The 16071-nt window shown below is 43.1% G+C and overlaps 1 protein-coding gene across 1 annotated transcript; it reads right to left on the bottom strand.

Annotated features, from left to right (window-relative positions):
- Positions 1-236: 236 nt before the first annotated feature.
- Positions 237-14570, bottom strand: Gabrq (gamma-aminobutyric acid type A receptor subunit theta). The gene is made up of 9 exons (XM_027432251.2): positions 14422-14570; positions 12120-12208; positions 7444-7511; positions 5648-5868; positions 3582-3664; positions 2964-3098; positions 2429-2581; positions 1690-1946; positions 237-995 (listed from the first exon to the last, which is right to left on the bottom strand). Exons 1-9 carry the CDS (start codon positions 14568-14570, stop codon positions 237-239), a joined length of 1914 nt encoding a protein of 637 aa, XP_027288052.1.
- Between the last annotated feature and the right edge of the window lie 1501 nt (positions 14571-16071).

The following is a 16071-nucleotide window of genomic DNA, read 5'->3' on the forward strand; positions in this document are numbered from 1 at the left end:
TCTAGTAGGAGGAAATCAATGTGCAATTTGCCTTCAAGTCTGCCTCAATTTCTTGCCCTCTGGCTACATGTTCTCTCCATCTCCTCCCCACCTCATAATAAAGAAAAGGGCCCACCGGATTTGATTGCCCTAACAACTGCCAAATAAAATGAAGAAAGGGAAGAAGGAAAAACAAAACCAAAGGAATTATGAAGGAAACACATCATAGTCTCTCTGCTGCTGTGGGGTATGGGAAACTAATAGATGTGGTACAACCAGTAAACCACATTGAACAACCCAAAGGAAAGAGGGAAGAGGAAGCGGGACCACCTATCAACCTTAGGGACTTGGTCAGGGTTAAAGAGCTGGAAAGAGAACCCTTCATTGAAGGAGCACCCAGGGCTTGAGGGGCAACTCTCCTCAGACTCTGAGCTACTGTCCTCTCGGTCACAGGCCATGAGCTCCTCATCAGTAAGGCTCCAGATACTGTCAGCATCCCCCTTGTGTGGTTCATCAAGGCCAAGACAGCTGCTCTTGATACTGATGTCATCCTGTAAGCTCTCAATCTTATCAAGGTTCCAATTTGCTTCTTGCACACACCTCTGGCCACTGTGGAACACGAGCCTTCCACCGGGGTTGCTGTCATGGTCATGAGTCTCATCAGAGCTCAGGCTCTCTTCGGAGTCTTCATCACCATGGACCTCAGAATGGTTGTGGATTTTGATGGGGATAATACTGTCATTTGTGAGGAAGCCATGAAAGTGAATGGTACAGTCATGCAGTGTTTGCTGAGAAGTGGAGGGCAGATCACTCAGGCTTTCTCCAGTGGCCAATTGGGCCTGGCTTGAGTTAGAAGAGAGCAGGCTGAGGCTTTCTGAGGTAGCTAGCTGGGCCTGCTCTGAGGTTAACACCAAGGATCCAAGACTTTCCAGGCTTGCCAGATGAGCCTGCATGGGGCTGTCAGGAAGGGGACCAACTCTGTCTTCCATTCTGTCTTCCACATTAATCAGGCCATCCTTAGAGGAAATGATGGATAATGATTAGTTTCATATCACCTAGTGGGCATTAATTGGGCAAGTAAAAAAGTAGGGAACTTTCCTGATTAGTGCTAGCAATGCTACTGTTGATGTCTTTGATAACTTTTTGGACTCTCTAGCATGCTCAAAGGGGTTGAGAAACTGGACCATGAAGTTGTTTTAGCATACAGAGAATGTCATAGCTGCAACCAAGTAACTGTCTCTCTGGGGAGCAGTTGTGACCTCTGGAGTTCTGTGTGCTACATGTGGGCTTCTCAGGTAAGGTGAGGTTGGGCTTTCTGCAAAGGAGGGTGTTGCTGGGCATTCATGTATATTCCAAAGCAAAGACCCAGTATGTTCTCAGGTATCTGAAGTGCCAGGGAAGGAAAAGTTTGAAGGCCAGCTTCTCTGGTATCTGTCTCCCTGGGCCTCATTTTTCCTTTTGGTTTCATCACTTGCTCTAGAAGCCCATAAAATGGAGCAAATTTGGCTCAAAGATCTAGAGAAATCAAGTCCTGACTTTTCTTCCCTTGTGATATCAAAAAAGTATCATGTGTTGATGAGTGTGGGCATGCCTGTCATATACAAGTAATGTATGAGGATTAAAGCAACTATAAAATGTGAAAGGGTCAAGTGCTAAGCCTAGGCTGAGGAGGTGTTCAGGAAAATCTGGCTGTCAGTAAAAATGTCAAACCTGCACATTTCCCACCACCACTTCTTGGTAGCGGTATCGAGCAACAACTCTCCTGGGTTTCTTGAATCTCCTGCGGTTGCGCCGAGATTCTTGGCTGAAGAAAAGGTAGTTGATGTAGACATACTCCAGCAGGGACAGGAACACGAAGAACAGGCACACAAGGATGTAGATGTCAATGGCTTTGATACAGGAAATATGGGGGAGTTTATCCCGCATATGTGAGTCGATAGTGGTCAGGACAAGAATAGAAGTTAGGCCTATGGACAACACAGTACAGGTTTAGTATCCCTTGATAAGTGCAGTTTTTAGCAAACCACTGTGTCTACACCCAAAAAGGTGAGCAGAGGCCATCTCTTGGGTAGAGGCTTTGCCCATGTCCTTTCCTTGTTCCTTCTCCCTATGTTTCACCAGGTTGATTGATGTGGATCAAGTTCAAATTCCTAGCTATGGTTTAAGTACTTTATATCTTCAGTTTTATATGTCTTCATTTAGTATCTGAAGAGGGTTTCTAAACCCTAGAATACCACAATATAGCTGTATTTGTGTTCCTAAAGGAAAACAGAGTAATTTGCCCTACAGAAGGCAAAAACAAACCAAGAAGCCCAATATCCTAGGCTGTTCCTTGTTTAAAACATTTCTTGCCTCCCCCAAACTTAGACCTGAAGTTCAAGGTCTTCCCAGTTCTGCCTTTACTCTTTTGCTCAAGTTTATTCCTGAGATGGTGATAGAGAAGACTTACCAATTGTCACCCTGGCTGCAGAGGAATCATAGTTCATCCAAAATGATATCCAGGAGAGAATGGTGGTGAGGACTGTGGGCCAATAGACCTGTACAAGGTAACTTCGGACTTCCCTCTGAACCTGGAACTTCACTATCAGGCGCATGTAGGAACCTGTAAGAACACACCATGGTGTCAGGCCCATGTGGCACAGCAAGTCAGCTCTAACCCCCTCCTGCCTCAGTCATTCCACATGAGATGTTTTCAGGTGGCAAACATGGAGAATGAGAGGATTCTTGCTCCAACTCTGCAAGGAGCAAGAATCATTTCCAGCTGTAGAGTATTGTCACCCTGCCAAAGCCTTCCATATTTAGTCTCCATCTGTAAGGTTGAGCCACTAGCCACTAGGGCTCAGTCCATGGGGCAAGATATTTTCAGAATCAAAGGAATGTGAAAGGAGGGAGCCAACTATAAGGATCAAATGCAGATGTCCCTAAGAGTTTGTAGTAGTGTAAAGGGGACAAGAAATGGGAGAGAAAGAGGGGATCTCACCTACCTGTGTAGAAATACACCTCCTTGCTAGTAATTGTCCTCCCCAGGTAGGTAAACTGAGGGATGTGCAGCTCATCAGTAATGTGGATGGCATTCTCATCTTCCCAGGATAATACAATGTCATCGATGGTATAGCCATCTGGGAGGTGGAACAAAGAGTTAATCTAGGTAGACCTCCCTCCACAGCAGTCTGTGAAAACCAAAGCATGCTGGTACTTGGAATTTGTGGGGGTACTTTGTGGGTTTTCTGTGTGTGAGAATGGGGGAATTCTGAATACTTGCAAAGAGAGGACTCTGACTTTGGAGTTTTTAGGCAGGAAACTGTGTAGCAAAAAGATGTTATGAACTTTTACCCACAAGTATGTATAGTTTTTCAATTGAATTACCTACACCATAGAGGGCACCTACTCCCAGATGCCAGATGTATACAGCTATCTGTCAATTGATTATGTAGCCATCATTCATCTATCATTTATCCACTACTTCTGTGCATGTTTGGGAAGAGATATGGGAATTCAAAGCAGAGGAGCTGTGCTGTTCCTGTCAGTGTCAACTCTACTTGTGCTTTCCAGACTACAGCAGCTCCACTAAGGGATGAAGGTTCCACAGGAGAAATACATACAGCTCTCCACCTCCAGCTTGCAGGCTTGCTTGTCCATAGGGAATTTTTGCAGATCCAGAGAACAGGCTGCTGTTGTGGTAAGTCTGCCAAACAAAACAAAAAGGAAGGGAGAAATGATTCAAGTTTATTCCTAAGGATTCTTCAGGATGGGGAGGGAAGAGTTAGGTGGAGGATTGACCAATGTGTATGGAATTTGGGGAAAGGAGAGAAAGAGAGATAAAATTAGAATTGGCCAAAGAATCACAAGATTTGTCAGAGCTGAAACAAAGAGCAGATATATGTCATGTCAGAAAAACCACAGAAGGGGAAGGGCCTTTGAGGAAACAATACAGATACAGAAAGACTTGTGCTTGTTAAAGTATCAGCAAGATTGTTGAGAGAACATCATGTACTATGTGTAAGGTATTAAGCTGCATAGCCACTGGGGAAGGCAGGTATGTGACCCAGGCCCACCTCTGATCATATCTACATCTGTGTCAGTGGTGAGGGTCTATGTGGCACCACAAGGTAGAAAGATGTCAGTGGGCACAAAATGGGTCCTTGTAGGACCCACAGTGCTGATAGTAGTTACAACCAGAAGAAACATCAAGTTACTATGTTGTGTATCAAGAGAGGAATCTGAGATAATGGCCTTGGAGGAGCCATGGAGGTGACATGTTTACCTAACGATGAAAGCTCTCTGCTGCTTCATATCTGTCCTATCTCTTTTTCTTCCTTTCCCGTCTGCTAACTTAGCTTAGTCCTTGTCAATCCTTGTAGGAATTTCATTCTGGGGACAGGAAAGTGGGTAGTATGTATATGTGTGTGTGTACTTTCGTCTTTTTTTTTTTTTATAAAAGTGAGTTTCCCAAGTATTATTCATCAGCCAATGCCTCCTTTGCTTTAAACAAGTGTGAGTGATTTTGATCAGTTTCAGGTAAGCATTGGTGTTCAATGACTTCATGGGAATGTGGGGGAAAGAAGGAAGGAAGCAAGGAAGGAAGGAAGGAAGGAAGGGAGGAAGGAAGGGAGGAAGGAAGGAAGGAAGGAAGGAAGGAAGGAAGGAAGGAAGGAAGGGGGAGAGAGCACCACAGAGTAAGAGAAACCCAATGATTAGATCTGTAACAACCTGCCAAATAAATCAAGGTAGCTACCACCAGGAAACTTTTTCTGAGCTAAGATGACCTCTCAGCTTGCCTTTACTGACATTCTGTTTGAGCTGAAACTGTGAAGTTAGCTTTGGTGTCTGCTCTATTGCAAATAGGTAAGTGGAGACTGTCAGTTGCATGTATTCTATGTGTAAAGAGAGCAGGAACTCAGAAGTCCCACCCTAGCCCTTTTACAGTCCTAGCTCCCCACTTCTCCTGACAGCTTGCATAGTGCAAACATAAGGAAGGAGGGAGAGGTGGAGCACCTTCCTCACAGCAAATGCTTTAGCATCATCAGTATCCCTGCTTCATGGCATGAGGAATAAAGAATACAGCCCACACAAGCAAAAAAATGAAAGAACAAGTCTTTTGGTTCAGGGAATCAGGATTTCTTTTTGAAATATCTATATGATAATTACACAAAAATTAATGGAAACAGTAATTTCTTTCACAAATGGTAGGCAACATTGTAAATTCCTTTCCTTATTGTCACAAGATAAAGTAACACTGTTCCCAGTGTGCTCAGATTTCTTAATACAACCTCGCATTAAAGGACATAATTGAAAGAGAAGTGGGCTACAGTATGTAAACTGGGACCTCATGCTTTTTTTTCCAAACTATTATTCAGCATGGGAATTTTTAAGAGTTTCTTGAAGAGGGAGACATTTGAATCAGGAAGTGGAATATGCATGTGAACATGTGCAAAGTTTTGATTCACAGAAAAAAGAAAGGGCCACTGTAGACAGGAGTAGCGGAAGCCAAAGTGTGGGGACAGGGCAGCCTAGGATGCCTGTGGCAAACTCGGAAAGTGTATGTGCACACAAGGCAGATCTACAAAGCAGCAGTCTCTTCTGTATATCCGTTCTAGTGTATTAGTGGGACACACAATAGGTAGAAGGAAGTTTGCTGGAACAGCCCAAGACTGTTACGTGAACTCACCGGATGCCGTATCGCACTGTTCCATCTGGGTGAAGCTGAAACACACGATTCTCCACAGTTACATCATGCACAAAGGCATTTTTGCTATTCACAAAGTAGCAGTCAGGGACCCACAGCTTTTCATGCATACGATAGTCCAGAGTCAGGTTCAGGTTAGTTTCATAGTATGCTAAGCGTGTGTCCTTCCAGGTCTGATGCAAAAACATTGTGATTGTATAGTCCTGGGGAGAGATAAGTAAATGACAGCTGTCAGGTTGTCTAGCTCTTTGTCTTCTGTATACACAGATCACACACACATATTATATGAGACACAGCATACAGATGGGTGCATAAACATAACATGTTTAAGAAAGAACAGAAAAATGAAGTTTCTATAATTAATACCTAGGTTAAAAACAGAATGTCACCACTAACTTTCAAGTTCCAATTTGTTGTTTTCAAAGGACATTTTCCACACTTAGCAGGAAATACACACTATTCAACATTTTATGACACTATTTCCCATGCTTCAGGTTAGAGTTTCATTGTCACCATGTATATTTTTAAAACCATAGTCCTTATTTGGACTTCTTTCTGGAATGTTATCTAATCAGAACCAAACTGCATATCTGTAATCTGTTTCTCAACCCCTCAATATTGTATTTGTGAGGCCCATTAAAATTGCTGTGTGTAACTATAACTTGATTGCTTGTATTCCTGGAGAATATTTCCAGATATGGACACAATGTATATTGTAGGGGGAAATCCTGGCCACACCCACTTGGGGCTGGCTGCAGGTAATGCTGATCATGCCAACTTGAGGCTGGAGACAGGTGTCGCTGACCACGCCCACTTGGATGTGGTCAGAGTGACGTGGGAAAGGTTGAAGAGTGAGGGGCACACACATGGGGACCCCTTCTTCCTTTGCTCCCTGATGGCTGGCTAGGCTGATCTGTGTGAGTAGTAAATAAACTAAATAAACTACCTTTATAATCTAGACCTGACTCTATATTGCAATCCGCTTTATTTGGTGTCAAAAGTGGGATATAACCTTGTAAAAAGCACCATACATGCCCAAACCAGGAAGCAGTAACAATGACAAAGCAAAAGTGGCTGTTCGCATCCATGCAAAAGTTGAGAACAGGTGAGGGTTAGCAGTGTTTCCACCTCATCAACATCGGCAGCATCTGACTCCTGTTTTGGGCAATCTGGTATGTACATCGTGGGCTCTCACTGTGAGTTCATTTTGCTGATTCCTAACTAGGTCGAGCATTTCCCATATGTTCATCCACTACTTAGTTTTCTTCACAAAAGTACAATTCTCATTCATATTTGCTGATCGTCTTTGATTGCTTTAAAATATTGTTATTCATCCTCAGGCATTATATATATTTTGAATACCAGCTCTGTGTTGCAAATATCTCCGTTTACTCTGAATTATCTTTTCACTCACCACAGTGACTTTATATTGTAAAACTGAAGTTTCAGAAGTTTTGGCTATACAAAATTGCCTACATCAACTACCAGTATTTGTTTTTATGATTCGTAATTTGTGTGTCTTATGAAATAAATCTTTATAGTATAAAGATAGTGTGCTATTAAAACTTTTAAAAGTTCCATAGATTTTCTTTTGAGATGATAATGTACATATAATTGAATTTTTGGATATGCTGTGATGTAGGCCTTCAATTGACTTGTTTTCTATTCCAGAAGGCTGCCATGTGAGTTCTGTCGAAGCTCAGAACACTTACAGTTGGATTATGATTATGCTTCTTGCCTTTTGTCTCCAGCATCATGATTAGAACCTATAGACTTACCATATTTATTTCTGAGATCTGTTCAATACTGGAGACATAGATAGATACTGACACAGGCACAGGAGCACCTACAATACAGGAAGATACAATTACATGAACATTTGGATAAAGGTTAAGAGTATGTATATAGGACCCAGTTGTCTAGGCTAAAATTAGTTTTGATGTTTGCTGGTTGTGTGATCTTGAGTAACTCATTTAATCTCTCTGAGCCTGAGCTTCCTCATGGGTCAAACGGGGATAAATGCTATTATAGTCAATGAAGGTCAAGTGCTTAGAGCAAGGCCTGGCTCATGCTATGCTGAAAGGAACTTATAAGGTCAACACAAAAGGAAAATATGAAATGAAGCATTCTGTGGTAAATGTTTTCTGATAAAGAACTGAAATTCAACTAGGAAAAAGGGCTGAGATTCATGTTTCTGGGTGAGTGAAGGTGAGCGTGTCCATGTTTGCTAGTGAACGCGGCAATGTGTTCATATTCATGTGAATGTGTCCATATGTGTGTGTGTGAGCATGTCTGTGCATGAGTGAGTGTGTGGGCATGTTTGTGTGATCCAGTGTGTTGAGTAGGAGACAACATATGAGAGAGTTCAAGTATGAATAGAAAATGAGGATATTTATCCTGAGGCAGCAAATGTGTGACTATGAGTGTTATGTGAAGGAATGTATAGGAATATGTGAGCATGTTTGTTTCACTATATTATGTGGAAGTAGTCTTCAAGCATACACAAGCATGTATGTGAAAGTCTGGTGTGAGTACAGTTGCATGTGAATGAATGTGTGATCTTGTATGCTCATATGTAGGTGTCTCTGAGCCTGTGAGAATGGATGAATTTGTATTCATGTATGAATGTGTTTATATGGCAGTGAACATGTGAGTAAATGAATGTATGCACATGTCTCTAAGTGTGTGTGTGTGTGTGTGTGTGTGTGTGTGTGCATCTGTTTGAGTAGATGAGTGGATTTGATATGTGTTAGTTTCTCTGTGAGTCTATCATATGTTGGTGATATGTGAGCAGGTCAATGTGTGAGTGAATGAGGATGCTCACCTGTGTCAGTATTGACATGTATGTGAGCATGCTTGTGTATTGTGTGATGCCTTCATGTTTATGTATATGAAAACATGTTAGCATTCTCATATGTGGGTAAATGCAAAAGTATGTGTGTATCTTAACATGCATGTGTAAGTTATTGAATGCATACTCCCCTTCAGCTTGTCAGTGTATCTGAATGTATATGAACATATTTGTGTGAGAGAATATGGGTTTTATTTTATGTAATTATGGTCATGTGTGATGCTGTAAGCATGTATGTGTAAGGATGTTAATGTATATAAGTAAATTTGCTAGTGTGTTTGGATAATTGGGCATATTTGAGTTCATCAATAGGTAACATGTTTGTCTGTGTATGAATGTGTCAATATTTGTCCATATGTGGGAATGAATTAGGGAGTGTGTTCATGTAAGTAAATGTGTGAGTGAATTGTGTGGTTAGATATAAACGAGTGTGATTATGTATTACATGACAAATTTATACTTATATTTGCATATATGAGCATATTTGTGTATTAAGGTGTTACTGTATATTAAAGTATGAGTGATTTTTTAAGTATACATATGTACACCCTCATATTTATATATTCATGTGAACATATGTGAGTGCTGATGATTTGTCAATGGGTCAGAATATTTATGTGCATATGTATGAACATGTTAATGTTTGCTCTTATGTATAAAGTATTTAGGTGGTTGTATGTGGACATAAATGACTAAGTATGGGCATATTTGTGTTCAGTGAATGTGTGATCAAGTGTGTTCATATATAGGTATGTTTGTGAACTTGTCTGTGTGTATAGATGTATTTGCCTGCATGTGTTTTCATGGCAACGAACATGTGAGCAGGCTGATAAGTATGAGTGTGTTCAAGTAAATGTCTGATTACGTAAGCTAAAGTGTGTATTTATGTGTGCAAATGAATTTTGTGATTATTTATGTATTCTTGTGCATGATCAAGTATGTTGCTTTTATATATATGTGCATGCATTTGTGGCCATTTGTATGTATGTTAATGTATGAATTTAGGTCATGTTTGTGTGTGTATATATGGCCATTTGTATGTATGTTAATGTATGAATTTAGGTCATGTTTGTGTGTGTGTTAATGGGTGAATTTTCGTGAGTGTATCATGCTTGTGTGTGTGTGTATGTGAGTGAATTCATGAGTGTGCTCATGTGAATGAATACTGTGTGGTGATGATTTGATTAATGTGCAATTTTGACTGAGTAATTCTATATCAGTGTTGTGTATCCTGTTTTTCACTCCTTAGGCCTGTGTATTTTCAGTGTCCATTGGCAAGACTCAAATATGATCATGGTTGTGAAAACAGTAAGCTGTTAGGTACTATGGAGAAATACAATTTACTATTCTCTCATCAGCTTACACCAAAGTGTATTACATCACACTGCTGCTAGGGAAATATGTGTATGTGTGATGCTTGCAATTCAGCTTGCTGGGTTCACTGCAGGCTCATTGCCTAGAAACTGAGCTGAAGAGAGGAAAATGTGTTATTTCAAATACTGCGCTTCAAAGAGCAAAGTGCTCTGGGAATAAGTATATGTAAATGGCAGCTGAGAAGTAAATGGGGTTCTGTTAGGGCAGCACCCAGACTCCAGCACTCAGGACTATTGTAAAAAGCCCCAGGAAAATGCTATGCAGTGACAGAGCTTCCTAGACACACCGTGTTTGACTGTTGCCTTTCAGGCTGCTTTCCCCATACTTTTAGCAGATGGCAGCTGTGTTAGCAGGCAACAAGCCCCAGAAAGCCCCAGAGAGGCCTACATTTCAGTTCCTTTCTCCAAGACCTGGGTGCCAGCCCCTTCCTCCAAGATCAGGCTTCTCTAGACCAACCTAGTGCTGTCTTTTTTTATGTGGAATGCTGTTCTGATTTCTCTATCTAAAAGTGGGCCACCTTACAAACTAAGATGGCCCATGGCAAAAATACCTCATGCCTTCCTTTACTGTACAATGTTTGATGTCTGTGACATGCTTCTATGTGTGTGAGAGAGAGGGGGGGAGTCAGGAACATTCCTATGTGTGTTGATTAACCCTTAGATTTCCATCTTAAATACAGAGGGGAATCTGTCTATTGGGAGACTATACAGGGAGACTATACAGGGTTCCTAAGCCTGAGTGTTCTAGCCTGGCTGTCTCATCATTGGGTCTTCTACAAGATATTTCCCATGTAATAGTCCTAGACTTACAGCCTATATAGTGTTACCTTCTGTTTAAATGGCAGGTGGTCTTAATATCTTTGTCCACTCTCTCTTCTGCCTCCATCTGTTTGACAAAATCAGTGTAGGAGTCTATATTTTATCAGATGCTCCAGCCTTGTATGATCATAATACTTGGTGTAACATGAAAGATGGTGGTAAGGGGCTTTAGGTCTACTGTGGACCAACTGTGTGGACCAAGGTGCACTCTTGCCTCTGTTCTCTTCTTTTAGTCCTGGATGCTGCATGGATGGCAGCCTGTGCCTAAAACAGTGGTGTGTGTGTACTCATTACATGCAGATTGCTATTGTTTGGCCTTTGTTGACAAACATTAGAGTGAGGAGACAGTAAGTAAGTAAGTAAGTAAATAAATAAATAAATAAATACATAAATGAAAAAAATTTCCCTGCCTTTACAACCTAAATTTCTTCCTTTGAGGATCCACATGGAAAAGGTATCAGCACTGTGGTCTCAGTAGCATAAATGTATTAGGTACCTTCTGCTTTTTCCAACCTGATATCCCATGCATGGAGCCCTTGGCTTGTGACTTCTGCCATTTTGTAGAAAGGGAATCACGAGGTAATAGCCTCACCTCTTAAATTTAGGGCCAAGGGAAACCTCCTTGGTTTTCAAGGTAGCACAGTATTTTTAGAAGACAGTTACATATGAGCACAAATGTGAATTATTTGTGGTGTTACTCATTAGACTGTATCCCATCCTACAGGAAGCTGTCTGTGTTATAGCTCCTTTTGCTATCTTTGAGCTGAAAATTAACTAGCCCCAATTTAAAGCACTTCTTTAGTCTGTCCTTGGTTTGGGCTTCTTAGGTGTCCCTTTGGTCGCTGAATGATACTCCTATGGTATGGGTTCTGGACAGGCGGAATCTAGAAAGTGCCCATTGGCTTCTTGGACGTGTGTTCACTAGTTTCCTTGTCACTTCTCGTCTCTGTGTTGTTGGGAATTTATTTATTAGTGGCCATCAGTTTGAGTTTTATGAAGAACACCTGTAGAACAGTATGCTAGATGGACTGAATATGTTGGGAGCTGAAAACTTGGGAAAGCAGGGTATCACAGAAAGGTCCCAGGCCTAGGTGGGTTAGGTAATAGAGGCAGAGAAGACCATGGCCTCAATTTTGAATTCCCCAAACTACTTAAGGGTTGAAACACCATTGGAAGTGAGTAAGGAGGGAAAGAAAGTCTCTGGCATAGAAATTCTGGTACACAGATGTGAGGTACATTCCAGGAGGAGAGAAGGCATGAGGTTGGGAGTCTGGCGGTGCTCCCTTGCAGGCCTTGGCAGAGTCAAAAATGTAGGATGGGGGGCAGAGGTATACAGTCTGGTTAGCTTACAGGGTGGAACTTGCTCTATTCTGTCGAACACAAAAGCCTCTGGTGTTTGGGTTTGGCTTACCTCCAAAATTTGGTCTCAGTCGGACATCATATGTTGACAGCACCCTGTCCAAAATCTTTTGAACTACAGCTTCATTTGCACAATTTTTGCTGAAACAGAGAAGTCATGAGTAAATGCTGGTTGACTTGTGGCCCACTTGCCAGTGGCTGGTTTGCCAGAGCCATCACTGCTCCTGTACATATGCCAACATGCCCAGTCACATGTGTCTTTGTTCTCTCCCTCCCTTCTTCTCCTTTCATCCCACAGTGAGTCAGCCAGAAGCTCAGCAATGATGCAGACTCTTTCCCCCTTCCCCCCCCTTCACAGGTTTAATGCAGAGGGTGGGGCCCAAGGACTGGATCCCTGTTACCAGGAAATGGTGGGCAGAGAGAAAAGTGCTCCACAGGAGAGAAGGGAAAGTGGGCAGATGAGACCCTCCGAAAACTGCACCTTTTTTGTTCTCTGAGAAAGTATATTTTTAGGTGCTCTTGGGGTACCTCATTGCCCCAGGAAGTCAGCTGACACTGGCAAGTGTTCAGTGTTCCCCCTGATCTGAGGTCTTTTTTTTTTTTCTGAAAGACACATTTCCTCTACCTAGTCTGGGAATTTTTGTCAACTTTGTGTTTGAGAATTGGCATATGACATATGACGCAGAAAAAGAGAAGTGGGGGGCAGGGACATGGTGTTTTTCTAATGTAGCAGACATTTATGACCCTCATTGAACTAAACCATTTCAGATTCTTGGGATTTAGAGCTGCCTTCGAAAAGATCCATCTCACTACGCATGTGCTTTCAGCCTGGAGGTTGCTTAGGTGAGCACATGTAACTGAAGCCAGCTCAGCTGCATAGAGCTGGCATTTCCAGAGACCTCTGAGATGCTCATTGAATTCATGTAGGCATTCAATCCCCGAAGAGCTTTTAAATGACGACAGGCAAGCATCACTATCACTGTGACTCTTTGGATCTTTGACACATTGTTCCTGCAATCTCTGTCTCTCTGTCTCTTTCTGTGTATATATCTCTCTCTATCCCTCCATTTCTCCTTCATCCCCCATCCCCTGTATGTGTTCAGTGACGCAGTCTGCTATGTTGGGTTGAAAGCACTGCAGGGTTGCCTGCTGGAAGCTTGCCCAGCTTAACCACTCCCCCTTTCTGAATACACGTTTATTTCTAGTTTGCTACTTAAAATTATTCCTCATTTCCCTCAATCATAAAATTTAATTTTGTAACATTTCAAAGTATGCACATAAATTATTTCCAAATTAAAGAAATACAATCCCGCCTGTTTCTGTCCACAGAATTTCCCATGTACCAGCACTCCAGCACGACAGAACTGTAGCCACAAGTACACATTTGTGTGTGTGTGTGTGTGTGTTTGTGTGTGTGTGTGTGTGTTTGTGTGTGTGTGTTTGTGTGTGTGTGTTTGTGTTTGTGTGTGTGTGTGTGTTTGTGTGTGTGTGTTTGTGTGTGTGTGTGTGAGTGTGTGTGTGTGTGTTTGTGTGTGTGTGTGTGTGTGTTTGTGTGTGTGTGTTTGTGTGTGTGTGTGTGTGTGTGTGTTAGTGATCTACATGTCAAGGATGTCAATGTACCTCCTCTTCAGATACTGTCAGACCTAAACAAACTTTAAATCAAATACAAAGAAAAATTGAAATCTTCAAATGTTTTCACAGGAGTAAGCACAAAAGCTTACCCCTCTTAAGCCAGAAGGTTATGCCATTTACAGCTACCGATTAAACAGTTAATCATTTCAATCTGCTGTATTTGAAAGACACCTCTCGCGCGCGCATGCGCGCGCGCGCGTGTGTGTACACACACACACACACACACACACACACACACACAGAGGGAGGAGGGAGGGAGGGAGGATGGGAGGGAGGGAGGAAGGGAGGGAGGGAGAGACAGAGACAGAGACAGAGACAGAGACAGAGACAGAGACAGCAAATGGACTAAAACCCTTTACTCAAACAGGTGTCTTTCCTGTCTGTAATACGAATTGCCCATTTACATCCCTTCGTTCCATGGGCATCAGAGAACACAACTGGGAAAAGCTGCCTGGGACCTCAGTCTTTGAGGATGATCAGGTAGACTCTGGGGTGACGGTGCTCCTGGCCTCAAGGCTTGGGCTGATGGTAGGCATGGTAAGGCTCAGCAGTAACAGGTGGGTCGAAACTAGGAGTATCATTTCACAGCAGTCCCCATACCTCCTTAATCCCTTAAGCAAGGCCGGGTCCGAGTTCCCTGCACCAAACCCACTCTGTTCAAGAGGCCGAAACCTTCTGCTTATCCCTGTCCCTTTTATGCTCAGCTAGGCTGGGCCGCTTACCAGTTGAAGAGATCCAGGATGACTTCAGGCATGCTGGGGGAGAGCTCGAAGTGGAATTTCGGGGTGGGACTGGGGCCGTTGCTCTCTGCGAGCCAAGTCCTGATGAGCAGTAGGAGTGCGGCTGCTCGCAGCATGCCTCGGATGCCCATGGCTGCAGTGCTCTGGGAACCGCAGCAGACAGCTGGAAAAGCAGACAGTGTTAGGGTGGGAGCGAGCCAGTACAGGGAAAGGGGGACGGGATCACTATCCCTTCAGCGGAATCGCGACCCTAAGGAGAGACCTGAAGGGAACAGGGAGTGTGGGGTCCCTCTGGAGCCCACAGCAGGGAAGAACAGCCACTCTGCTGCAGCTCTCCCCAACCCAACGCAGCGGTCCACAGGGCGGGCCCAGCTGCTGCAAGGTGCGCTCCCTCTGCTGCCACTCAGGGCTGAGACTGGGTGCTGAGTGGGGCAGGGCGCCCGGCTGGCTCCGCCCACTCCGACGGCAGTATCAGCTGAGCCAATCCCACCAGTGCCACACAAAAAGGAGCGTGCTACCCCCCCCCCCCCGCCGCCCCTTCAGACCTCTGCAGTCGTCCCCGGACCAGCACAAGCTACCAGGTCCAGCCTTGCCGGAGGGTGCAGATTATTACTGCCTCGACTGGATGTAGGGGCTGGGCCTCTTTGCAGAAGAGAAATGATGTGTTTCTCTTAGAAGATGTTGTGTCCTAGACTTTGTATTTTGTAGTGAAAGGAGTGTGGCCATTTGACTGTCATGGCTAGATGTGTACTCGGAAACACTTGCACATCTTAGGGGAATTCGGAGGTTGTACATAGATCATTGATACTCGAGTAACTCAATTGCTTAACCCAATGCTCTCCGTTTTTTACTTGACTTGAAGATATCTCTTACCAAGACGTCTTACTGCAGGGCTTTGACCACAGAGAATGAAAATTGTCTTCTTGCAGTCTAATTTTCCAGAGGGTTATTCTCCTCAACTTTGAGTTCTCAGGAAAAACAAATCCAGGGAGCGGAAAGTATTAACCAGCTAGGGTCTTACTAAGGTGTGGTTCATTGCTGTGACAGGAAATGCAGAGTTGAAGATAGGATCCAGGCTGACACTGTTGAAGGGGAAAAGAAGGTAAAAGCCAGTGTTTTAGATGTGCACCAGAGTTCAAACGCCATCTCATGGAAAAGTCCAGGATTTTTGTTAGGGGGCTTTTATTGTTTCCCCTCCCTGGAGGAAAAGGGTCTTGGAGGCTATGGAGTGACTTCACACTATCCCCTGTGTCTCAGCTTGGTCCATGACAGAACTAGTTCAAAAAGAGTCATCACAAGAGCCCTCGTGCCAAGTGATAACAAAAGGGGTGCAATCATGTTCACTAGCATTGCATCTCCCAAGTCACACCATAGAGGAGGGCAGAAGTAAAATGGGTCTCAAGTCCAGTTTTCATTAAGTAGGCACACTCACATAGAAACACACCCTGTCTGCTTTCCCTCAGTAGCTAATGACACAACTTTAGATTTCTTGAGCTCAGAAAAGCCTCACTCTCATGGTTTGCTCAATGTCTTGCACACTAGCAAATTTAACTCTTTACTCTCTTTTTGAAAAGGCATTTTTATTAGTTCCAATTAGGAACAAGCTTGTTTTTCATGTCAATCCTTTCTCCC

This window comes from Cricetulus griseus, chromosome X (genome assembly GCF_003668045.3).
Source record: "Cricetulus griseus strain 17A/GY chromosome X, alternate assembly CriGri-PICRH-1.0, whole genome shotgun sequence".
NCBI lineage: Eukaryota > Metazoa > Chordata > Mammalia > Rodentia > Cricetidae > Cricetulus > Cricetulus griseus.

Excerpts from the sequence above, each read along its gene's own strand:
- Gabrq (XM_027432251.2), bottom strand. The coding sequence starts at position 14,570 with ATGGGCATCCGAGGCATGCTGCGAGCAGCCGCACTCCTACTGCTCATC. Across the intron at positions 3,665-5,647 it reads ACAGTGCGATACGGCATCCG|ACTTACCACAACAGCAGCCT; the intron begins GTGAGTTCACGT and ends TTTGTTTGGCAG. Across the intron at positions 996-1,689 it reads TGGTGGTGGGAAATGTGCAG|GATGGCCTGATTAATGTGGA; the intron begins GTTTGACATTTT and ends ATTTCCTCTAAG.